The 25,938-nt window shown below is 38.1% G+C and overlaps 1 protein-coding gene across 5 annotated transcripts in view; it reads right to left on the bottom strand.

Moving 5' to 3' along the window:
- Window positions 1-8,293: 8,293 nt before the first annotated feature.
- The window catches only part of LOC126187525 (glutamyl aminopeptidase-like), a 249,380-nt gene continuing 231,735 nt past the window's right edge, over window positions 8,294-25,938 (bottom strand). For all 5 annotated transcript variants that reach the window (XM_049928662.1, XM_049928663.1, XM_049928664.1 and 2 more), the window contains one exon: window positions 8,294-10,399. In XM_049928662.1, the coding sequence (XP_049784619.1) occupies window positions 10,253-10,399 (147 nt within the window). In that variant the 3' untranslated portion in view covers window positions 8,294-10,252. The remainder of the gene's footprint in view (window positions 10,400-25,938) is intronic.

The raw sequence follows: 25,938 nt of genomic DNA, 5'->3' as shown, positions 1-25,938 counted from the left end.
CGGAACTCATCAAATACAGTGGAATGTCAGGTCTTAAATGGCTACACAGGATAATTGAAATGGCCTGGGAGTCGGGACAGGTTTCATCAGACTGGACAAAAGCAGTAATCACACCAATCTTTAAACATGGAAACAGAAAAGATTGTAACAACTACAGAGGTATCTCTTTAATCAGCGTTGTGGGTAAAATCTTCTCAGGTATTGTTGAAAGGAAAGTGCGAGTATTAGTTGAGGACCAATTAGATGAAAATCAGTGTGGGTTTAGGCCTCTTAGAGGTTGTCAGGACCAGATCTTTAGCTTACGGCAAATAATGGAGAAGTGTTATGAGTGGAACAGGGAATTGTATCTATGCTTTATAGATCTAGAAAAGGCATATGACCGGGTTCCTAGGAGGAAGTTATTGTCTGTTCTACAAGATTATGGAATAGGAGGCAAACTTTTGCAAGCAATTAAAGGTCTTTACATGGATAGTCAGGCAGCAGTTAGAGTTGACGGTAAATTGAGTTCATGGTTCAGAGTAGTTTCAGGGGTAAGACAAGGCTGCAACCTGTCTCCACTGTTGTTCATATTATTTATGGATCAAATGTTGAAAACAATGGACTGGCTGGGTGAGATTAAGATATGTGAACACAAAATAAGCAGTCTTGCATATGCGGATGACTTAGTTGTGATGGCAGATTCGATTGAAAGTTTGCAAAGTAATATTTCAGAGCTAGATCAGAAATGTAAGGACTATGGTATGAAGATTAGCATCTCCAAAATGAAAGTAATGCCAGTGGGAAAGAAATATAAACGGATTGAGTGCCAAATAGGAGGAACAAAGTTAGAACAGGTGGACGGTTTCAAGTACTTAGGATGCATATTCTCACAGGATGGCAACATAGTGAAAGAACTGGAAGCGAGGTGTAGCAAAGCTAATGCAGTGAGCGCTCAGCTACGATCTACTCTCTTCTGTAAGAAGGAAGTCAGTACCAAGACTAAGTTATCTGTGCACCGTTCAATCTTTCGACCAACTTTGTTGTATGGGAGCGAAAGCTGGGTGGATTCAGGTTACCTTATCAACAAGGTTGAGGTTACGGATATGAAAGTAGCTAGGATGATTGCAGGTACTAGTAGATGGGAACAATGGCAGGAGGGTATCCACAATGAGGAAATCAAAGAAAAACTGGGAATGAACTCTATAGATGTAGCAGTCAGGGCGAACAGGCTTAGATGGTGGGGTCATGTTACACGCATGGGAGAAGCAAGGTTACCCAAGAGACTCATGGATTCAGCAGTAGAGGGTAGGAGGAGTCGGGGCAGACCGAGGAGAAGGTACCTGGATTCGGTTAAGAATGATTTTGAAGTAATAGGTTTAACATCAGAAGAGGCACCAATGTTAGCACTGAATAGGGGATCATGGAGGAACTGTATAAGGGGGGCTATGCTCGCAGACTGAACGCTGAAAGGCATAATCAGTCTTAAATGATGATGATTATGATGATGATGATAACTGCTATTACCTTGTCTTGTATCTGATTCACTGTAACCATACAAACTGTCAACAAGCATCTGGACAGTTGTGTTGTGCATGGAAAACGGCATTTCAGTCAATAGACAACCATGACAACAATGATTACAGGGCATCTTTCAAATGGGATAGTGTTTGCCAGGTAGTCCCACATCCACATTCGCTGGGTACACAGTCAGAGACAGTGCAGTATGGTACAGAGAAGGTGTCTACCAGACACTTTGCAGTGGAGGGCCGTAGGAAAAATAGGAACTGGACAATCACAAACTGATGTGGCCCGATAGCTTAATGTGAGTTGTTCTATTGTTTCTGAGATGTGGTGACAGTTTATATAGAGACTGACACTGTATCCCAAAGACCAGGGCAGGGCCGACCATGTATGAAATCAGAAAGAGAGGACTGTTATTTGGCTGTAAGGGTATGATAGTACCACCTTAGTACTGCATGGCAGTTGGCATCTGGCCTTGCAGCATCCACAGGACATGTATCAAGGACATGTTGTATCAAGGCAAACTGTGTTCAGAAGGCATTGGCAGAAGGGACCTTACGTCAGAGACCTGCTGTATGTGTACCTCTGTTGCGTCTTCACAGAAGGGGACATCAATCATTGGAATCAACATACCACCTGGATAGTTGAATAGTGGGCCAGTGCTCTTTTCACCAATGAGTCCCAATTTGGCCTGAAGAGTGATTCTCAACAGATTTGCATCTGGATGGAATGTGGAACAAGATTTCAGGACCCAAAAATTGTGGAAATAGACTGATATTGAGGAGGACCCCTAATGGTGTAGGCAGAGATTGTGTTGACCATTCAAACACCTCTTTATGAAGTTTTATTGGTGATTCAACAAGGTTCAACTGCTGTCAGGTATCCTGATGAGATAGGTGGTTGATATTTTTTTGGAAATGGAAGATACTGCTTACATGGTGTGGCCTGCTTGCTCTCCTGATTTCAATCCCATAGAGCATGTCTGGCCTGCCGTAGGGAGATTGATTGCATCATGTCAGCATCCACGACCACTCTCCAAGATTTGTGAGCAGCTCTGCAGGAAAAATGGGTGGTATTAACTCAACATGACATTGATGATGTCATTCATAGCATGTCTGCTTGTGTCTGTGTATATGCGGATGGATATGTGTGTGTGTGTGCGCGAGTGTATACCTGTCCTTTTTTCCCCCTAAGGTAAGTCTTTCCGTTCCCGGGATTGGAATAACTCCTTACCCTCTCCCTTAAAACCCACATCCTTTCGTCTTTCCCTCTCCTTCCCTCTTTCCTGACGAAGCAACCGTTTGTTGCGAAAGCTTGGATTTTGTGTGTATGTTTGTTTGTGTGTCTATTGACCTGCCAGCGCTTTTGTTTGGTAAGTCTCATCATCTTTCTTTATATATATAAAGATGATTTGACTTACCAAACGAAAGCGCTGGCATGTCGATACACACACAAACATACACACAAAATTCTAGCTTTCGCAACCAACGGTTGCCTCGTCAGGAAAGAGGGAAGGAGAGGGAAAGACGAAAGGATTTGGGTTTTAAGGGAGAGGGTAAGGAGTCATTCCAATCCCGGGAGCAGAATGACTCCTTACCCTCTCCCTTAAAAGCCAAATCCTTTCGTCTTTCCCTCTCCTTCCCTCTTTCCTGACGAGGCAACCGTTGGTTGCGAAAGCTATAATTTTGTGTGTATGTTTGTGTTTGTTTCGACGTGCCAAAATACATTTCGTTTGGTAAGTCAAATCATCTTTGTTTTTAGATATATTTTTTTCCCACATGGAATGTTTCCTTTTTTTTTTTTTTTTATAAATGAATTTGGCTAGCTATGGACCGCATACAACTTAAGACTTATGGTGTTTCTTTTTCTTCCGTTCTTCCCAGTACTTCATTTTCTCGCCAACTGCTCGTCTCTGCTCATCTGTCCACACTCTCTTGGGTCGAGGTTTTGGCGCATCTTCTTCATAGTTTGCGTTTTCTATAAGTAGCCTAAAGTTATTCCTGTCACGTATTATTTCTTCTGTAACACCTATTTTGTTGGCGTCTTTCTTTACTGCTTCTATCCATCCTACAGTGTTTTTCAGCTTACTAACGTAATTAAAAATTTTCTTTGTAATCTGTGTTTCTTCCATTCTTTTTAAATGTCCATAAAATTTTAGCCGTCTCTTCCTCATTGTATCTGTGATCTTTTCTGTATTTTTGTATAGGTCTTCATTTCTCCTTTTAATCCACCTATTTTCCTTGTTTTTCTCAGGACCTAGAATTTTTCTTAATATTTTTCTCTCTCTTTTTTCTAGTTCTCTTAATTCGCCTTTCTTATTCAATGTTAGGCACTCTGATCCATATGTTGCTTGTGTCCTAATAACTGAATTATAATGTTTAATCTTTGCTTGTATGGATATTGATTTCTTATTGTAGTAGTTTTGTGTTAATTTATATGCAAATTCCAACTTCTTTATTCTTTCTTTATTTGTTGTGTTATCTAGTCCATTGGCTTGGATCCACTCCCCCAGGTATTTGAATCTATCAACTCTTTTAATTTTTCCATACTTTGTTTTCATAAACTTTTCTGTATTATGTTTGTGTTCTATATACTCGGTTTTTTCGTAGGATATTTTTAGCCCAGTCTTTCCAGCAGTCTCGTGTAACATATCAAGCATAACTGTTGCGTCTGTTCGGTTTTCAGTTATCAATGCCATATCATCCGCAAAGGCTAAACATTTTACTTCAAATTTGTTCTTTCCTTGGCCCATGCTTATACCCTTTGTGCCTCTGTTTTTTAATGTGTTTTCCCATGTTTTTACTACTTTATCTAAAACCAAGTTAAAGAGAATTGGGTACAGTCCGTCACCTTGTCGAACTCCTGTTTTGATTTTGAATGGTTCAGAAATTTCGCCTTGAAACTTAATTCTTGATGTTGTATCTGTGAATGTTTGTTCAACAAGTCTTCTGGTGTTTTCATCTATTCCTGATTCATAAAGTATCTGGAATAGTGTTTGTCTGTCAACTGAGTCGTAGGGCTTCTTGAAGTCTACGAAAGTAACTACTGTATTTTTATTTTGTATTGCTCTTACTCTCAAAATTAAGAATCTGTTCTGCACATGATCTACCTTTTCTAAATCCTGCTTGATAATCTCCTATATTAGGTCCTGCTTGTTCCTCTATTCTATTTAAAAGTGCTTTAGAAAGTATTTTGTATGTCACTGGTAACAAGGATATGCCCCTGTAGTTGTTGGTGTCTGTTTTATCTCCTTTTTTATGGAGAGGGTGTATCAATGCTTGTTTCCAGTCACTGGGTATGATTCCTTTTGTCCAAATGTCTTTAATTACTTTGTGAATTTTCTGACATGTGGATAAGCCCCCTAGTTTCCACATTTCTGCCACTATCCCATCCTCACCTGGTGCTTTGTTATTCTTCAATGCTTTGATAATCTTTTCTATTTCTTCTACTGTAGGTGGTCCCGACGGTGGATTTTGATGTTGTGGTTTTTGAAATTGTAACCTGTCATTAGGCTCCTCACAATTTAATAGATTTTCAAAGTATTCAGCTAAGATTTGGCAGTTCTCTTTATTGCTTAAAACCATTTTTCCATTTTTATCTTTAAAATGTAAACTTGGTGACTGGAATCCTGTTAAAACTTCTCAGAAAGTCTTATAGAAGTCTCTAGTGTTGTTACTTTTGAAATCAGAATCCATTTCTTCTAATCTGTCTTTGTCATATTTTCTTTTCACTGATCTGATGATTTTTGCTGTCTTTTTCCTTCCTTCTTTAAACTCTTCCCAGTATTCGTGTTTCTTATTACTGTTCCATTTTTTCCATGCCTTTAGTCGATTGTCAATTGCTTCATCACACAGCTCATTCCACCATCTGTGTTTTGGTATTCTTCGTGGCTGTCCCATTTCTTTAACTGACTCTATCATTGTTTCTTTAATTTCTTCCCAATTTTTCTTGTGTTTAGTATATGACAGAATTTGTCCTGCTTTTGCAGGAGAAATTTAGTGTTTACTCTTGGAAATCTTCTTGGTTTTGGTTTAGGTTTGTTTGGTTGGAACATGGTCTTTATTTCTGTCAGATAATGATCTGAGTCTATGTTTAGGCCCTTCCTCACTCTGACATCCAAGATTTCCTTGTAGTTGCGAGTCGTTATTGCCAAATGGTCCAACTGATATTCACCTTGATTTGGATTAGGTGATACCCACTTTTTTCTTTCTTGCAAGTTTCCTGAAACATGTCGACATTAATTTTAGATTAAACTGTCTACATAAATCTATGAGTCTTTCCCCATTTCTGCTGGTTCTTGCATGTGCTGGATAATCTCCAACTACTGATTTAAATTTTATTTCTTTGCCAACTTGTGCATTAAAGTCTCCCACTAAAATTTTTATATGTTCTTTTGGTAATATGGATGTTTCGTGTTCAAGAATTTCCCAAAAATCTTCCACTTTGTCAACATTTGTTGTTATGTTCGTTAATAGGTGCATGTGCCTTTATAATAGTGTAGCGTTTATTGCCTGACTTGAACGTCAGAAATGAAATTCGTTCTGATGGGGAGCTAAAATTAGTTATTGATTCCGTAAGTTGCTGTTTGACCATAAATGCGGTCCCTAATATAGTCGTATTATTGGAATTTTTAATGGCTGGTTTTCCTTTGTAGATCCTGTATCCACTTGATTCAAATGCATTTTCATCCAGATACCTTGTTTCTTGAAGAGCTAATATAAGTATGTTGCGTTGATTGAGAGTGTCCGTTAGGTGTTTTAGTTTTCCAACTTTCATAAGTGTGTTGATATTCAGAGTCCCCAGTAGATGTTTTTTCTTGGGTCTTATCTTTACATGATGTTCTAAGCTCTCCAGAATTCAAAGGCCTAGTTGCACTGCCATGAATATTGATGGAAGATTGGTTACTTCCTGGAGCAGTTTCCATTTTGAAATTTACCATCATGTTTGGTTTGGGGAAAGGTAGTTGAACCTTTCGATGGTAAAAAATTCAAGCATTTAGCTTAGAATTATAAGTGAGGCCGCCACTAACGTGTGGGACAGACGCCTTTTGCAGCCGCCCACTGTGGGAACAGTATATATAATTTTTTTTTTCCTCTCTCTCAGTATGATGTTAATGGGCTTCATGTCCACCTTCACTTTTCTAGCATATAAATAAAACTTTTTTGCACCTTACATTATATCCAGACAGAATAATCAGTTGCCTTGATGCTTGAAGTGTGTGATGTGAGAAACCCATTCATGCTCCTCTTTTTGAGTGGAAATACTGCTGTGTGCATATCAAAACAATTTAGTGCATTTGTGAAAAATGAAAGTAATTGTTACTACAGAAAGTGGGTTGTGCCCAAGTACATTCATTTACAAATTCTAGCATCGCATGTGTTCATGGTGCCTGATTTTAGTAGTGACTCTTGTAGTCAAACGTTCAACATTTTTAAGATTCTGATGTGAATCAGCTGACAGTGATTGCACCAAGACCATATTCTACAACTACCAGTATGTTTTATCATTCTCTCATTAAGAAAGACAAATTTTGGAGAAAATACTTCTGCTATTTATGCAATGAATTCACAAATACTAACAAAAATATCATCTTTATTTCCAACACTATACAAAATACATTAATTATATGACTGTATAAAGCATATACATTTAGTTCATGTTTGCAATACAAACCATAGGTTGTGTAAACACAATTACTAGATCTTAATCTTACATCGGTCTTTGGCTATGTCACTGTTTGTATGATATTCATTCAGTAATACTAACAGATGGTGCTGCTCACCCATTTTCTTCCTGCATAACAGATTATTTTTGTACTATAAGGTAAACAAGTTAAAACTCCATGCTGTTGTACCATATTGTTAACAATAGGGTACAGAATTACATTCTATTAACAGTATGTAAAGATCATAGTGGGCCTGACAGTACAAAATATACAGCTTAATGTTAAATTAGTATGGAAAATAAAGATTTTGTACAAAATTAATATAAACATTTTTTCAGTATCTTCAAAATTAAAAAACCTATAAGCTCCTTAGAAAAGACAAGACAAATTTTACAACTCATGAACACATTCACATGCAACAATGAAAAATCTGCAATATTTACATCTCACCATGCATGAAGAAATTTATGAGAACAGATATAAACAGCCTGCAACACAGACAGTGCTATTAATTCTCAGAACTGCACAGATTAAATTAAATAATGCATTTATATTGAGAACAAATGTAAGAATTGGTATAATGAAAGCTATTTGAGCTTTTGTAAGATATTGTCTTACTAACCACAACAAAGCTTCCACTTTTAACATACTAGAGAAAATTGACAGAGAAGAGCATACAAAATTTTCCTTTATTTTACATAAAGATAAATAAAATTCATAAAAATTCTTTTTACTTCAATATTCAGTACAGTTTATGTCAAAGGATAAAAATGATACATCCAGTACGCAGATTTTCATGACTAACACATTCTACATAGTTCCTTTCACCTAGCAAAATATGTACTGGCAGTTTTTTTCTAAAATTTTTGTAAATACCTGTTCATGTTATAAAATCTTGATTATGTTAAATCAGTCTGGTTACCTCAAAAGAACTTTAAAAGACCTTTTTCAATTCTTAATGTAGATTACATTTTGTTGTGATCCCAGTTTTTATGTTTGTGTTATGGAAATACAAGTACATAGGCCTCAGATTAGGCAGCTCATAATGTGTGTCATGTACCACAGTATAAAGTAGTTACACCTGATTTTATTAAAGCAGCACAATAAAAATGGAACATGTTTTTGCGTTACCATAGCCAACAGTATAAAGTAGTTAAACCACATCCAGCACTAACTAAGCTCTACAACATTTAAATGCACTTTATAAATATATAAATCACACATTTAAGTAGTTTGTATCAATATGAATAATGGATTTGTGTTAACATGCAAAGGTCGTTGAAGCATAGATCACAGCTTGATCAGTATTTGTGACAGATGACCTTGAAGTGAAAAACATGCTTTAACATCACCAGAAAGGCACAGTTAGTGAAGTGGTTTCACATTCATTCAGACAGTTTTGAATGGCATTCAAGGGTCCACACACAAGGATTGCTGCATCTTGCTTGGAATTAAGATTATACTCTGAGAAGTGTAAAATATAACTTTTGATGTGATATACAGTAAAAAGGGCACCCTTAAAGAAGACATTTTTTAAGTTCATTGTAATCTAATGTACTGTCATAACAAAAGTGCTGTCCATATTTATTCAAATGACACTTGGGCATTATGTGATTTCCCTGGGCTAAGGGATTATGAGCTCTGTGATGTAAAGAGACCTTGATAACTGGATACTGAATGATGTGAATAGATTTTTAATACAGCATTAAAAAAGTTCTAAGTATGTTGTTTGTATAGAAGTGACTAGGACCCTGTGAAACAAGATCACTTATTAGGAACAAAGTCATGAGACTCAAATATCTTTGAAACTGATACACACAAAACTTCAGGTGGCAACACAAGCAGGAACATATTTTATGTTGTCTCTTAGTTATATGAATAGTAATAAAATGAGAATTAATTGAAATCACCTTTTTAACTGCGTATTTTGTTCTGAAATATTTTATTTTGCTAATAATATGGGCAATAGGGATTACACTTTGCAAGAAGCAGTAATGGCTGTCTTAGTGGATGAAATGTTCGCTGGTGAAAAGTGAGCTTAAGGCCTCAAAAAGTAATCCAGATACTTTTAATTTATTTGCACCATTCATAATACTGAGACAGCAACTGGGTTGCTGTAGTTTCAGCCAATTAGGCATAATAATGTTTTGCAACCAACAGGAGACTACATAACATAAAAATGCTTCCAGCAATTTGAAAATATTGCATTCAGAGGGGAGAGCATTATAATAACTAATGTATTAGTTGAGGAATCATAGTGGTAGCTGATAGACAAACAGGGAAACAGCTTGCCTGAGACTGACAAGTGTGTAAAAAAATAACCTGCTAACAATTTGAAGTGCGCATGCCTGAGGTTTGCAGTAGAAATGATTCTAAATATTCTCATTTTAGCATTATGCACAAAATTTTTATTTGCAAAAGAGAATTAATTATTGCAAGAAAAAGAGTGATAGTAATTGCAAGAAAGCATTCTTGTGTGATTCATCCAACACATGATGACAAGGTGTATCACATGTACACTGTCTGTGAAAATAAATAATTACAGTAAAAATGAAGAAATTTTTGATTAAAGGAAATATTAGACTGTAACATAAGTTTTGGTAAGAAATCAGTAAAATGAACACAGAGCAGATTTGAATATCAGTTTTTGGACAAGCTGCTGGTGTGGTGTAAACATACTAGGCATACATAATACATTCCTGAAAAAGCCAATAGAATGTGTTAAAATCAACCAGTCACTGGTAACCAATCAATCAACAGCAGCATTTTACTACACAGAACCTGAAAGTCACATTTACACATGCCTCCCCCCTCTCCTCCCCATACTTTCCAACCATACAAACTAATTTTACATAAAAACAACTACCATTCATAAACATTTCACTTGTAACATTAATTTAAATATTTAAATTCACACAGAAACATACAACATATAGACAGATATCACAAACTTACATTTTTAACAACAATCGACACATATTACACTAGGTTGACAAAAATCACAAAGTTTAAGGAAGGCCATCCTTGAGTCACTTATCTTATCCAGAATGCCTAGGCATTGCAATAATGTCCATATTTGTGTAGGTATTATCTACTGAGATAATTTTTGAGCCAGGAATAAATGTCATCTTCATTGTTTTTTACCCAGTGTATATTAAGTTGGATTGTTTCAAGGCTCTGCATCAATGAACGACTGCCGGAACCAACATTCATGTCACTGAAGAACTGTGAAACCTATGAGCAAAGAAGCAGAAATAAATTCATGGAATTTATAAAGCTGAGAACTACCAAATTCATTCTGACAATGAGTGTTATTTTCTGATGGGGGAAGAGGGGCAAAGGAATGGTGAAAGCAGGTAATAGTGTATGCACTTGAAGTTGCAACGCCTGTAACAACTCACTGAGTATAGAATAACTGTATGAAATGTTCCTAACCTAATACACAGGAATCAGAGAAGGTTAAAATGCAAATGAAAGGCATCTAAAACTGTGGCCAAGGGCAGATTTCACCACTCAGTGGTGAAATAAGCTTCTGAGCATAATACACCCTACTTAGTGGCTGTTTCACAACCTACACCATCTGAAAGCCACCTCCATCCCCTTCCTGAACCAAGACATAATACCAGCTTCTCTGAACTATGTAGATCTGACTCATCTTTGCAACACATCCTTCAATTCTGCAATCCTCTGACACACCCACCTCCACCCCTACCTCCATGCCACCCAGTTTCATAATTCTATGCACACTCTTCTCTCTGCAGCTTCTCTCTTCCTTTATTCCGTCTCCCCATCCCAATCCACTGTGTACCAGATGCAGCTGCGAACACACCAACACCACATTCCTATCCCATATGCTTGCTGCCTCCCCCTCCTATCAACACCCCTCCTCTATCAAACTCCTTTTTTCTCCCTCACCCACTCCACATGACAGTATCCCACATCCCAGTCGATCTCTATTGCAGATACAGTGTAGTTGGCCAGGGAAAAGTAATCCTGTGCATGTGTTCCTTTTTGTTTTATACACTAGTTAGCACTGAAGGAGGACATCACCCAAAACTTCAGCAATGTTTTCATTCTTTATTTTTTCCATCAACCACTCAATGTCTCAACTATAGAGCGTGTTGTTACTTTTACTCCTTCCATTATTTATATTCCTCCCAGGAATTTCTGTCATTCCAACTGCAATCATCATCAACAACAGTCATTTGGCCTCCTTCAGACTTATTTATCCAAGCGTTACAGTGTTCAGCTATATGCTTTCACACTGCTTCTGCAAGTATTCTGTCACCATTAGGGAACTGCCTCTGTCTTTTTATCTCATGCAGTCATACAAAGATCTTTTACAGTCCATTTACCACCCATTTATTTGGCTTGAAATGTTTCTTCCTACTTTTCTTCTTTTGATGATAGGTGTTGACAGGTGAAAATTTATTAATGGATCTGTAAAATTTTCGTAGGTTAATTCTTCAAACTACTCGCAATATATTTATTGGTTGCTGTATTTCTTATGCTGAAAGGGCCCTGCTCATCAGTGCCCCTTTAACAGTGTATCAGCTCTTCTTAGTGGGCTGCTTCTCCTTTTGCATCAAAAGATGCTGAAAGACACTTCTTTTGTTGATGAACCATGGACCTTGCCGTTGGTGGGGAGGCTTGCATGCCTCAGCGATGTAGGTGCAACCACATCGGAGGGGTATCTGTTGAGAGGCCAGACAAACGTGTGGTTCCTGAAGAGGGGCAGCAGCCTTTTCAGTACTTGCAGGGGCAACAGTCTGGATGATTGACTGATCTGGCTTTGTAACACTAACCAAAACAACCTTTCTGTGCTGGTACTGCGAACAGGTGAAAGCAAGGGGAAGCTACAGCCGTAATTTTTCCCGAGGGCATGCAGCTTTACTGTATGGTTAAATGAACAATTTGTACAGAAACCAGATGGCAGTTATAAGACTCGAGGGGCATGAAAGGGAAGCAGTGGTTGGGAAGGGAGTGAGACAGGGTTGTAGCCTCTCGCCAATGTTATTCAATCTGTATATTGAGCAAGCAGTAAAGGAAACAAAAGAAAAATTCGGAGTAGGTATTAAAATCCATGCAGAAGAAATACAAACTTGGAGGTTCACCAATGACATTGTAATTCTGTCAGAGCCAACAAAGGACTTGGAAGAGCAGTTGAACGGAATGGATAGTGTCTTGAAAGGAAGATATAAATGAACATCAACAAAAGCAAAACAAGGATAATGGAATGTAGTCGAATTAAGTCGGGTGATGCTGAGGGAATTAGATTAGGAAATGAGGCACTTAAAGTAGTAAAGGTGTTTTGCTATTTGGGGAGCAAAATAACTGATGATGGTCGAAGTAGAGAGAATATAAAATGTAGATGGCAATGGCAAGGAAAGCGTTTCTGAAGAAGAGAAATTTGTTAACATCGAGTATTGATTTAAGTGTCAGGAAGTCATTTCTGAAAGTATTTGTATGGAGCGTAGCCATGTATGGAAGTAAAACATGGACGATAAATAGTTTGGACAAGAAGAGAATAGAAGCTTTTGAAATGTGGTGCTACAGAAGAATGCTGAAGATTAGATGGGTAGGATCACATAACTAATGAGGAGGTATTGAATAGAATTGGGGAGAAGAGGAGTTTGTGCACAACTTGACAAGAAGAACGGACCGGTTGGTAGGACATGTTCTGAGGCATCAGGGGATCACAAATTTAGCATTGGAGGGCAGCGTGGAGGGTAAAAATCATAGAGGGAGACCAAGAGATGAATACACTAGTCAGATTCAGAAGGATGTAGGTTGCAGTAGGTACTGGGAGATGAAGAAGCTTGCACAGGATAGAGTAGCATGGAGAGCTGCATCAAACCAGTCTGAGGACTGAAGATCACAACAACAACAACACTGGAACAACACACCAAGATAGTCTGAATTCACTGTATTGCCCGTAATATGGAGTTCTAGATGACGACAGACTAACTACATCTGCATGTAATTCAATCAGACAAGAGAATGTGTATCTATCAGAGTCCATCAACGCAATAACAACAAATGCAAATATATTTCAGTATCATTTGTTCTCTGGTGAGCATTCCTTTGACATCATGGCAATCACATTCTCTTTATGCCATTCAACTGTGGCACCTGAGAGCAGATGATTCCACTCAGCTAGTAGAAGCTTCCATTTGCACCCCTCCTCACTGATAGCACAGGAACTATACAACTCTGATCTACACAGACCATAAAACACCTCATGAAAGTGAGTTGCTTCCTACTTACTAATTACCTTAACTTGTGAACACCTTTGTTGGCCAATGGAGAACAGGGAGGGGAGCCTCTCATTCCCAGAATGACACATCACACTTCAGGCTACATATCCCACCTATATCCATTTCATTTTCATTACAGTCATTATTAAGTCTTTCACACCTCTTTGATTCCAGATACACTTCTTAGTTAAAAACTCTCCTTGTAGTCCTCGACTGGCGCCTCTCCATTTATTGCAGAGTAGTTCCCAGTTTTTTAATAAGTCCATGTCCCCCTGCCATAACTCAAAAATAGTAAATACACTAATAAGAAATTCTTCATTTCAGACATGTCTGAGGCTAGTTTGGAAACTTCTACTTACCTCATAAAAATAATCCAGATCAATTTTACTTTTCTGCTTGTATCTTTTGCTGTCCTTCCAGTTGTTGTCTTTAGTTGTCATCATCTCTATATAAACACACTATCTCTCAAAAGTTTTCTAACACAGTGCAAGTAAGATAAAAAAAGCTAGTTATCAGATTCAAATATGAATCAGCTATTTTCTTTCCCCAGTGTCACGATTAAGATAACGTTTAAGAGTAGTGTTCTACATTTTTAAAAACGAAATCATTCAAAACATAACTTCCCATTGTTATGCTGTTCTAGTTCCAAGCATTGCATGCCACTAATTTTGTATTGTGGTGGCATAATATAATCTTTCCTCAGAAGATGGCGTTCATAAGACATCAACAAATCTGTAAACATGGTTACAGGTAAGAAAGGGGCATGTAGTTATGCATGAGAAATCAAAGAGTTAACTTCAGTGAGTGCTGTGTAAACACCAATAATGGGACAAAGAAAGGAGCTTTCAACAGAAATACATTCTGCAATCGTGTTTTTATGTGCAGCTGGTCTTACTGTGTGACAAATAACATGTCAAGAACATATTTCCTCGGGATGTGTCCATTATCCCTTGCAGAGGCATGCGGATACTGTCCAAAATATGGACCGATCTTGAAAGGATAGGCCAAAAGTCACATCAAAAAGTGATGAAAAATATATAGTAGTCAGAAGTAAATGTGATTGCTTCAAAACAGTGCCCCTTTTAGCGGCAGGACTCAATCACAACAGAGAAAATCCGCTGTAAGTACTGCAAAATACGTCTTCAGGCAGTGAACCTTAAAGGGGATGTGGCAGCTAAGAAACCATTACTGACAGCTATTAATACGCAGAAGAGTCTACACTCGGCAAGACAACATGAAAGTTGGGCAGAAAATCAATGGAAAAAAAGTACTTTTCATTGACACATCCAAATTTGAGGCGTTTGGCACAATACAACACAAGTTTGTTCACTGGTTGCCAGGCGAATGAATGTTACACCGATGTGTATATCCTACATTAAAGCACAGAAGGAGTTCCCACATGGTCTGGCATGTTTTGGAGGTGGTAAGACTGGTGAACTTTTACAAATAAACAGGACAATGAAGAAAAAAGATTGCCGTCGCATTCTACAGTATCACGCAAAGCATATGGAACTCATTTGATTGGCAAGGGATTCGTCCTACAGAAAATAACAACCTAAACACACTTCAAAACTGTGTATAGTGTATTTGGCAAATTTAGAAAAAAAGAAGGAACTGAAAAATATGGTCTGGTCACCCCTACCCCCAACTGTAATCCTATTGAATTGTTTTGGGATCACTTGGATAGACCAGTTAAATTAAGGCCTATTACCAACGTTCATCATCTCTGGACCACACTAAAAGAGGAATGGTGGCATCGAGAGTGCAGAGCACTGATTAAAGCCACAGGAGGCTACTGTGAGGAGAGTAAAATTTGACTGCATGTATTTAGTTTCAATAAAAGATAACTCAAAATCTGACTTATGAGTATTTCTAACATTTCCAGTTCCAATTTGCATTTTTTCCTGAAAATCACTAATATTCAAAATCTTTTGAATGATAATGTAAATTGAAGTTACCTCCTAGCATCTGAATGTGAATGTGCATGTGCATGTGCAGTCACTGCTGTAGAAATTTTGATCTGGTTCACACTCATGGAGACACTGATTCAGGACGAATGTTGTATGTAATTTATAAAAATTTTGCAAAAGTTGTCTGAATTATGAGGAATCAAAGTTAAGTTGTGGAAATGATGTCGCTGTCGCCTACTGAACAGCCGCCACAACTCATGGCAGCAGCATTACCATGAGTTAGGAGAAAGCATGACCAAACTTACAAATGGCCTGATGGTCTAGTGACAGGGCATTTTGTTGGGAGCCGATTGTAGGACTGAACTCTGGTTGGGTCAGCTTTTTTCACACTGCTTTTGAACTTAACATTCACCTCTTAATAATGTGGAGGAGATTTTCCAGAAACTAACATGACTTGGTTCCCCTGTTACACTGTAGCTCCCCTGGTTAGGGATATGCAAGTCACCAATGTGACATCTAACTGATTGTAATTATTTCATAAAACTGCATTAAAAAAATTGCGAGTCGAAAACGTGGGATTTTCAGTTATTTATGCATAGACTGAAACAGAGTATTGGATGCAGCTATACTGCATTTTATATAAAGAAAGTTTTTCAATAGTGCAGCAAATGACTCAACTTTAAGCTTCCTGCTTTCCTCAAGTCAAACATAGATGCAAACCCAATTCTCTGCATTGTGCGATGAGACATATTATTTGTTTGGACACTTTCAAATTACACAGAAGACTGGTAAATGAATCTCCTCTGTGAGAAAGGGATTTAGACCTTTTAAAGATCGTAAAGACATGGGTAAAATCTTCTTGAATGGACTTAAGGAATCTCTTGCAGAGGAATACATAAGATTACAAAATAATCCTACAGACGGTAGAGAGGCGCACTTCAAAGTATGACAATTTCAGACTTCCAATTTCCCACCTCTCAGATTACCAGTCAGAATTTGTACTCTTCATTCATTGAAAATTCTTTTAACACTGGGCTGTGAGTTATTCAACTTTGAGGTATTGTAATGAATATGACCAATAATGAAACTGTTATGGTGTAAAGTCAGTGTCGGCATGCCAGTCGGGAATGACAGAGAAGAGATGGCTGTGAGAAGAGGTCAGCCAATCACATGCTGACCAACTTCCCTCCAGGACAACAACTCGACAGCAGCGGCCCCTTGGTGAAGAGGACATAACCGTCACGCCCGACTAGCGGCAGCCACTTCACTAACTGATGCATCGTAGCCTCTTCATTACCACTCTCTACATAGCACAGACTTGCGTTTGTTTATTGTGAAGAAGACTGATTATTTTGTATGACGCCATTTGCTTGCAACATACCTGTAAAAGTTGAGTATTTTTACTTGCCTTGTTGTAATAAAACTCATTAATATGAGATGTTCAATTGTTTGTCTAGCGAACCGAGTATCCAGGATTCCTAGACACAACAGAAACAATAACCGCTTCGTCATCAGGCTGTGATGTAAGATTTACTGTTTTATAATCAAATATTTGTAATCTATAGTTTCCCTGCAATCATTTGAGAACACTCGCGTAGTGAAAAAACAGGTGAATCCAAATTGTGGCATTTTACTTTTTGTGCTTCAAATGAAACTTTTTCTGAAGAAGTACTTCAGCAACTTTGCTCTGCTTACGTACAGTATGTTCTTTCAGCAGCACAGTGGGTGACTCAACTTTCAGCTTTCTGCCTTCATTGGATCAAACCCCACACAGATATGATTCTTTGTGTGTCACAGCAAAGCAGCCTCGTAAAAGAGTTTGGACAAAAAAATTGCAGCAGTCTGTCGGTTCCAACAAGGCATCACAGTGCTAACTAAACCTCACAGTAGGAGTACTGTAACATGACCTTAATATGTAACTCATGTGTGTTTTTTCTTACTTTTTCTTTTATTTTTGCCACGTCAGGCAGCCTTTTACACACACACACACACACACACACACATTTTGTATACAATATTTACATTGGTTTGTAAACATATCACTTACATCACGATATGCTCCCATCATTGCCTTCAGATGTCACTCCAAACACCAATTGAATATGGAACACAGAATAATCAAGCTTCCAGACAACTTTCCTGGTGTGCACTGCTTGCATCATGTAAGTTATATGAAAATGGTGATATTCATTTAACATTCTTCTCTAAATTTTATTCGTGACCCCCAAACAAAATACGCTAAGCAAATCAAGTCATCTGGAAAAAACCCACCCGTGCGAAGCTGGACGGAAGCTGGACGAGGTCACTAGTAAATACCGAAACCCTCCAACTTCTTCTGTAATTGTGTGATTAATTTGCACTGTTTTCCTTTCAGTATGTTGATTATATGTTATTTTAGTTTTATAACTATTTTTTCAGGCCCACTTTCAATCTTACATTATTAAGGTCTTCTATCATTTGTAAAAGTTTATTTGGACAAAAGACAAGGATTACAATGCCATTATCAGAACAGAGATGGTTCACGTAAGTTTCATCAACTCACATTCATTCTTGTTTACTCTCAATTCAGGGAGTTGCATTTTGGTACAGATACATTATTGACAAAATTTATAATACACACACAAGAATATGGTCCATGCAAGCTTATCATAGAATATCTGAAAGTCAACTATCAAAAATGAAATCATAGAACAAACATAATAAGGACATTGCATCTCTGTCACTCCCAGTTTCTACTATTACTGAAATGGATATGGCATCCAGATTGTTTGATGGTTGGTGGAGGGGTAGAGATTCTTCCAGATTTTTCATAGATTCATCAGGTGATTTATGTGGTGTCCACTGTGGCTTGTCTGGTTTGCAAGCAGCAGCATAAGATGTGCAGAAAGCAGGTTTAAGATAATCAATAAAAATCATGGTTGTGGTACATTGACTTCGTGGGTCTCTTCTCGTCTCAGCTAAGAGCTGTATTTGGCCCACTTTATGGTGACTGGAGAGACCTGTGCACAGTGGCATGCCTAGCAAAAACTTAGTTACATGTCCCAAATATAGGAAAAATGAAAGGGGTGCAACTATGCTGCTCTCTCAGTATAATTGGATATATTTAGTGAATGTATGAATGTAATATTTGAACAAAATCTGAAGCCTCAATGAGATCATTAGGCATATGCTGAAGAATTCACTAGGTAATCAGACTGGTTTACCACAGAACAGTTTGGCTACTGTGGCATTCAGATTTTCCTTGATGGTAATGAAAACACCCAGTAGGTAAATTCACATAGTTTCTGTCCAACATTGTGATTCATGACACCTTAGAGAGGCTTTTAATTGGTGATGGAGACATTTAACCAAACCATTTTCTGTTACATGATAAGTTGCACTTAGAATACATTTCGTGCCTACGAAAATAGTGAGTCATTTGAATAGACATACTCAAATTGCTTCCCTTGGTCAGTGGTGGTATGTAGAGGCATTCTGAAATGAACAACCCATCTGCAAAGATGGCTGCAGCAAGGCAACAGATATTACTACGATCGATAGCAGGCCACACATTGATGCACAAACACTTGTCCACAAACACTCTGTCCATATTTAACCACACATAAACTTGTTTAACCTGCTTTATTGTATTCTGGACTCGGTGATGGGGCAAATCATGCAGCAAATATGCACACAGTTTTTATACGTCCGGAAATTTTGACTTTATCAATAATTGCATCTACACAGGAAAGGCTGTCCCCAGATGCATCCAGTTCCCCATCAACATGGATGATACGAGTCATAATCTGCACTACATAATGTAAATTTTGCAGTTGACATGGCAATGATTTGTCTGGCCTCTAACAAAAAACGTAGATAGTGGCTTGTGATCAGGGATCAGCCTTCAAGCATATAGCAAAATTTCTTTATAGAGGCATAACCCGCATATAACTTGTGTTCATATGTTGACCATCTCTGTTGCAACAGATATAGTTTCTGACCAAAGAAAACCAATGTTGATCTATCCATTGTTGAAGCGCAAAACATATTGCAGCTGTAGACACATCAACCATAAAAATGAGACACACTTGTGGAACATGGTATACTAAAGTGTGGCCTCTGCAATAGTACTCTTCACATCATTAAAGATGGTTTCTGCTTCGCTAGTCCACTGAAATTTGTCACTTTATTTCAGTGAATCTCTTAAGAAGTCATTCAATGGAGCAGCGAGAAGAGTATCATTGCACACAAAGCAACAATAATAGTTAGCTGAGCCAAGCAATCTTTGTAAATCACAGACTGTTACAGGCTGTGAGAAATTGTTTATGGCTTCCATTCTATAGTGCAGTGGCCAAATTTCTTGGGCACTAATGGTATGACCAAAGAATTAAACTTTTAAGTGCTCCTAACTTGCATTTTGGTGGGTTGATGACTAAACCATATGAATGGAGACGGGTGAAGGTTTGATGTATGCGATCCAGATGTTCTGTTTTGGAACTGGATATAACTAAAAATTCATCAATACAGATGCAGCACAAGTCAAGACTGCATGTGCCTTAATCCATAAAGCACTGAAAAGTTTTGCACAGCATTGCATAATCCAAAAGGTAGTCTAGTCATCTTGAATAGGCCAAACTGAGTACAAACAGCTGTTTCAGGTATGTCTTCTAGACCAATGGGTATATGATATAAAGCATGGACCAAGTCTATTGTAAAGAAAATGTGGCTGCCACAGATACTAAATGAGATACAGGATACCAACCAGGACTTGTTCCGGTGTTAGATTACCAGTAATCATGACATGGGCAACATCCGTTTGTCTTCTTTGAAATGATTTGGAGATGTGAGACACAGCTGCTGTTTGGTGGATCTCAGAATAGAAGAAAATTCCTGCATCACTAACTAACTTCAGTGCCTCAGATGGTAACTGATGAAGTCAAGTGTGAATTGTTGTTCCTTGTGTTGTTAGAATATAAAGTGTTGTTAACTGCTGTAAAAGCCTTAAGATGGGTAGCTGCTGAGTGATCTCTGGGAACTATCTAAGGAGTTCCAGATATAGAGAAGCACTAGTGATCAAGTGTACAGCAATGTTTTCTACATAGTGTAAATGCCCACTAAGTTAGTTAGTTGTATCAAGAAGTTGGCAGTAGTGAAGGTTCAAAAGCAGGCTGAAAAATGATAAATTTTATGCTCCAAGGATGTGGTATGCTATATCTGCTTTATCTGCCACTATGAATTGTCACACAAACTCATGATGAAGACTGAAGTTCAGTGAGAGTATCACACAACCATGTGTCTCAATTGTGTAACCATGAGCAGCATAGGGGCAACATTCATCACCACTAAGGCAAGGTAGTCAAGAAGATGAATACATTGATACGTTGGCACCTGTGTCTACAAACTGCAATTTCATATGAGGTTCAGTGACAAACAGTTGGCAGCTGGCATCTGGGAAGCCAGTTGCTGTCATTACTTACTTCTGAGCAAATTTCCCATCTCACATGGGGAACAGCATTGTTGAGCTTCTGAGCCAAATCATCTGTGGTACCAGCATACCTTTTCAGCTGAAGGCAAATGGTGGCATTTCCTCGGAGAGCATTAGCACTGTGACGGGCAACTGGGATGTTGTTTCTGAAGAGTGGTGACTTATAAAATAAGCTGAGTGATTTATACCTAGCCAGGGAACTGTCTGATTATGGCAATAAGGCTGCAATGTATGCAGGCGGAGACACCTCGCAGTCCGCTGTTTGTGCTATGCTGCTGAATATCTTCTGTGTGTCATGTGGTAAGCACAGGAGCCAGTTGATTGGTAGGATGCTTCCATTAACGGCACTGCTAGCCAGGGTTTTTAAGCAATGCAGCAATTGGGAAGGCATATGATCACTCATCCCCTCTGTGTGGAGGGAACTTTTCCAATTGTTTAGCTTCAGATTGAGACAAATAACTGATCAGATTATTTTTAATGGCAGTGTATTTTTCAGCACTTGGAGGTCAGGCCAAGATATCCGAGACTTAGTAGCCATGACCTCACTGAGAGCAGCAACGACTTAACTATGCTTCATTTCACTGGAAGTTGTGTGAGCTAACACAAACTGACTTTCAAATTGTGCAAACCATAAAACAGGATTTTCTTGCCAAATCTGTTGAGTTCTAACCCTTATATGGCTCATGAGAGCATTTGTAGGTACGTGATAGTCGACGCTGAATTACGTTGTCTCATATTTAGCCTGTAATGTGGCATGGCTTGAAGCATCACAAAAAGTGGCACATTTCAATATCAATACTTTACTGACAACATTTACACACTTGAAAACATGAGCAACTCTAGTTAATCACAGAATGTCTTAAACTCAATGGACAAAAATGAAGTTTATTCTTAAACAGGATTTAGCGTATATGTTGCAGCTCATAATGATGTAGTGTCTTTAGCAATATTCAAGGGACTAGAGCTTATAAGGATTGTTGATCCATGACTCCTCTTTCAGTTCTAAATTTCCCACTATCCTGATGAATATATTCTTCATTATACCAACACAGCATGAATAAATGCCTTGCTCTTCAAGAGCTGGTAGTACAGACTTTGTTGAAGTTGAGTCAAAACCTTTCTGAAAGTTTATGAATGAGAGTTAACTTCTTTCACATTGCACCACATTGTCAACTGACAACTGGCACACAGTCACATAGAATATCTTCATAGATGTGTGATTAGTTAGATCAGTTTTTGACTAATAAAAACACGTAACTTTACACTGGGATGCAAATGTTTGATATCAGGAAAGTATCATCAGGTGAGCCACAAAAAAAAGCATAACAAGGTCATTAATGCTCTCAATGCACATAAATAAATTAGCAGTTAGGATCAGTTGTACTGTCAGACTGTTACATGATAGAGCTGTTGTCCAAATGAAAGTATTATTGGATGATGTGGAAAGACTGGTTCAAGGAATAGCAGTTTTCTTTAAATGTATGTAAATGCAAGTTAATGGCCAGAAAGAAGTGAAAGAATCCAGTAATATCAGATTAGTAGTAAACTTTTGGAGCCTGCACATTTTCCATCTCATATCAGTATGTAGTATTACAGTTAAAGACAATATAAGTATTGTCTCTAACTGTAATACTACATACTGATATGAGATGGGACTAACATATGAAATCAGCTGCTGGGGAAACAAATGGAAGAATTATATTTGTTTGAAGGGTTCTGGGGAAGTGCATCTGTAAAGTAAATCACAGCCACGATGCTATTGTGACCAATTATAGATTAAACAGACAAATTATAGATTATAGAGTATTGTTCTAGTATTTGGAGTCCTTATGAAGTGGTAATGACTGCAGAATTGAACGAAGTCAGAAGTGTGCTGTTAGGATCATAACAGCTTGGTACAGACCACATGAAAATTTAACTGAAATGTTCAGCGGAACTTAGATGTGAATCTTTGAAAGAAAGGTGGCGATGTTTTTGTGAACACCTGCCTCAAATTTAGGAAGTGTTCTCAAGAAAAACAATTTTGTTGCTGCCATCACATATCTTTCTTACAGATCGTGATAATAAGATAAGGGAGTTTAGGATGCATACAGAGCCACACAGTCATATGAGGTCTGTTCAAAAAATTCCAAAACTTTGTCCAAAATTTTTTTCTACCTTATCTTTTACTTATTGTGGACTGTCTCCTTTAAAATACTCTCCTCAACAATTGATACTCTGCTCCCAATGCCGTTTCCACTTCTGCAAGCAGCCTTGGTATGCACGTCTGCAAATTTCCTTTTATTTTGTCTATCATTGCAAAACTTCATCCTTTCAATGGGGCTTTCAACTTTGAAAATAAAAAGAAGTCCACAGGAGCCAGGTCTTGAGAGAATGGAGGATGAGGCAACACAGCAATTTCATTTTTTGTGCAATAGTCATGCACCAATAGGGATAAATGTGCAGGTGCATTATCATGATGCACGAGCCATGACTTGTTTCACCACATTTCAAGTTGTTTCCTTACCATATTCCCGCAGGCATTGCAACACGTCCTGATAGTACCATAAATTAACAGTTTGTTCCTGTGGCATGAATTCATGATTAACTAATCCTTCAAAGTCAAAGAAAACTATCAGCATGGCTTTGACATTTGACCTGACCTGATGAGCTTTTTTTGGTTTTGGAGAACTTTTCCTGAATCATTGTGAAGATTAAACCTTGGTCTCAACATCATAACTGTAGACTCGCATCTCATCACCAGTTATGATTCTCTTAAGAAACATCTTTTTCTCATTTGTGCGATCCTTGAGCTCTTCACAAATTGCTAGGTGGAGGTCTTTCTAGTCTTGACTCATGAGCCGTGGGACGGAAGGCAGCAACATGATGCAGTGCAAGATGCTGTGCGAGGACTTCACAACATGATTTCAACTGAAATGTTACATTCTTCTGCAATCTCTCAGACAGTCAGTTTTCGATTGGCACAAACAATTTTGTTGACATTACTGATTTGGGTGTTATCAGTAGATATCGAAGGGAGTCCTGAACAAGGGTCATCTTTAACTTCTGTCTGGCTAGTTTTAAAATGTGTGAACCATTTATAACACTGAATGTGGCTTCAGCACTTATCATCATAGGATTCCTGCATCATTTGATGTATCTCTGTAAAGGTATTCTAGAGTTTCACACAAAATTTAATGCAGATGCCGTGCTCCTCTACCTCTGCCATCTCGAAATTCACAACCTAGGTGACAACATTCTACTCAATAAAGCACTGAACAATAACTAACAGACATACAATAATGAAACTTACAGCAGTTACACATTAAACAAAGGTGTGAGCAGGGATGCCAACCACATTCACTCCAACACACCACTGGTGCAAAATTACGAACATTCAGGAATTTTTTGAACAGAATCTGTATTTCTGTAGTTCAATCTGTAAATAGGAGAACAAAAAACTGATAACATCAGTACAAAGTACACTCTGCTATTCACAACACAGTGGCTTGCAGAGTATGCAGATGTACTTATGACATACAAATCTGAGAGCAGAATCGAACCTGTCATCGATATTAACTTGTGGCGAGAAAACTGTGTTAAAACATTTAGTATTTTCTACATTGTCTAGTCACCTGCTTAAGCTTTAAGGCTGGAGGTTAGACTGTGTTGCAGAATACCTGGATTACATTTTTTGACTGGAATACTCTCTTTCAAATTCTAAAAGTGGCAGGGGTAAAATACAGGGAGCAAAAGGCTATTTACAATTTGTGCAGAAACCAGATGGCAGCTATAAGAGTCGAGGGGCATGAAAGGGAAGCATTGGTTGGGAAGGGAGTGAGACAGGGTTGTCGCCTCTTGCCAATGTTATTCAATCTGTATATTGAGCAAGCAGTAAAGGAAACAAAAGAAAAATTCGGAGTAGGTATTAAAATCCATGGAGAAGAAATAAAAACTTTGAGGTTCGCCGATGACACTGGTCAGAGACAGCAAAGGACTTGGAAGAGCAGTTGAACGGAATGGACAGTGTCTTGAAAGGAGGGTATAAGATGAACATCAACAAAAGCAAAACGAGGATAATGGAATGTAGTCGAATTAAATCGGGTGATGCCGAGGGAATTAGATTAGGAAATGAGACACTTAAAGTAGTAAAGGAGTTTTGCTATTTGGGGAGCAAAATAACTGATGATGGTCGAAGTAGAGAGGATATAAAATGTAGACTGGCAATGGCAAGGAAAGCGTTTCTGAAGAAGAGAAATCTGTTAACATCAAGTATAGATTTAAGTGTCAGGAAGTCGTTTCCGAAAGTATTTGTATAGAGCGTAGCCATGTATGGAAGTGAAACATGGACGATAAATAGTTTGGACAAGAAGAGAATAGAAGCTTTTGAAATGGGGTGCTACAGAAGAATGCTGAAGATTAGATGGGTAGATCACATAACTAATGATAAAGTATTGAATAGAATTGGGGAGAAGAGGAGTTTGTGGCACAGCTTGACAAAAAGAAGGGACCGGTTAGTAGGACATGTTCTGAGGCATCAAGGGATCACAAATTTAGCATTGGAGGGCAGCGTGGAGGGTAAAAATCATAGAGGGAGACCAAGAGATGAATACACTAAGCAGATTCAGAAGGATGTAGGTTGCAGTAAGTACTGGGAGATGAAGCAGCTTGCACAGGATAGGGTAGCATGGAGAGCTGCATCAAACCAGCCAGTCTGGTGGTAAGCTATTGAACCTTTGAAGCTGTGTTCTTTAAGATTGATCACTGTTGAAAGATAATTTTGAGCAGAAGTTTTCAAACTGACAGATGTAGAGTGTGTTTGTGTGTGTGTGATTTTTAATTATAATTGCACCTATCTCATTAGATTTTCACACAGGCACTAAATAACTTGCTACTGTGTGCTCAAACATCAATCTCATGAATGCTGTGCACTTCATATTGTTCTTCATATGTAAATGATATTGTTGCTGTTGTGGTTTTCAGTCCTGAGACTGGTTTGATGCAGTAAATGATATTAGATTTATTAATCAAGTAGTTATAATGCTATTGGGAATATTGGATCGTTCAAGACAGTTTATATGGTTCAAGACAGTTTGTCTTGATGATGGAACAGTTCATTTATAATTTTCAAGGTGTGAGGTATCACTCAGTTTACTTACATAA

Source organism: Schistocerca cancellata, chromosome 5, assembly GCF_023864275.1.
Source record: "Schistocerca cancellata isolate TAMUIC-IGC-003103 chromosome 5, iqSchCanc2.1, whole genome shotgun sequence".
Lineage (NCBI taxonomy): Eukaryota > Metazoa > Arthropoda > Insecta > Orthoptera > Acrididae > Schistocerca > Schistocerca cancellata.
Note: the sequence above shows the minus strand (reverse complement) of the source record. Positions and strands in the feature narration are given on the sequence as shown.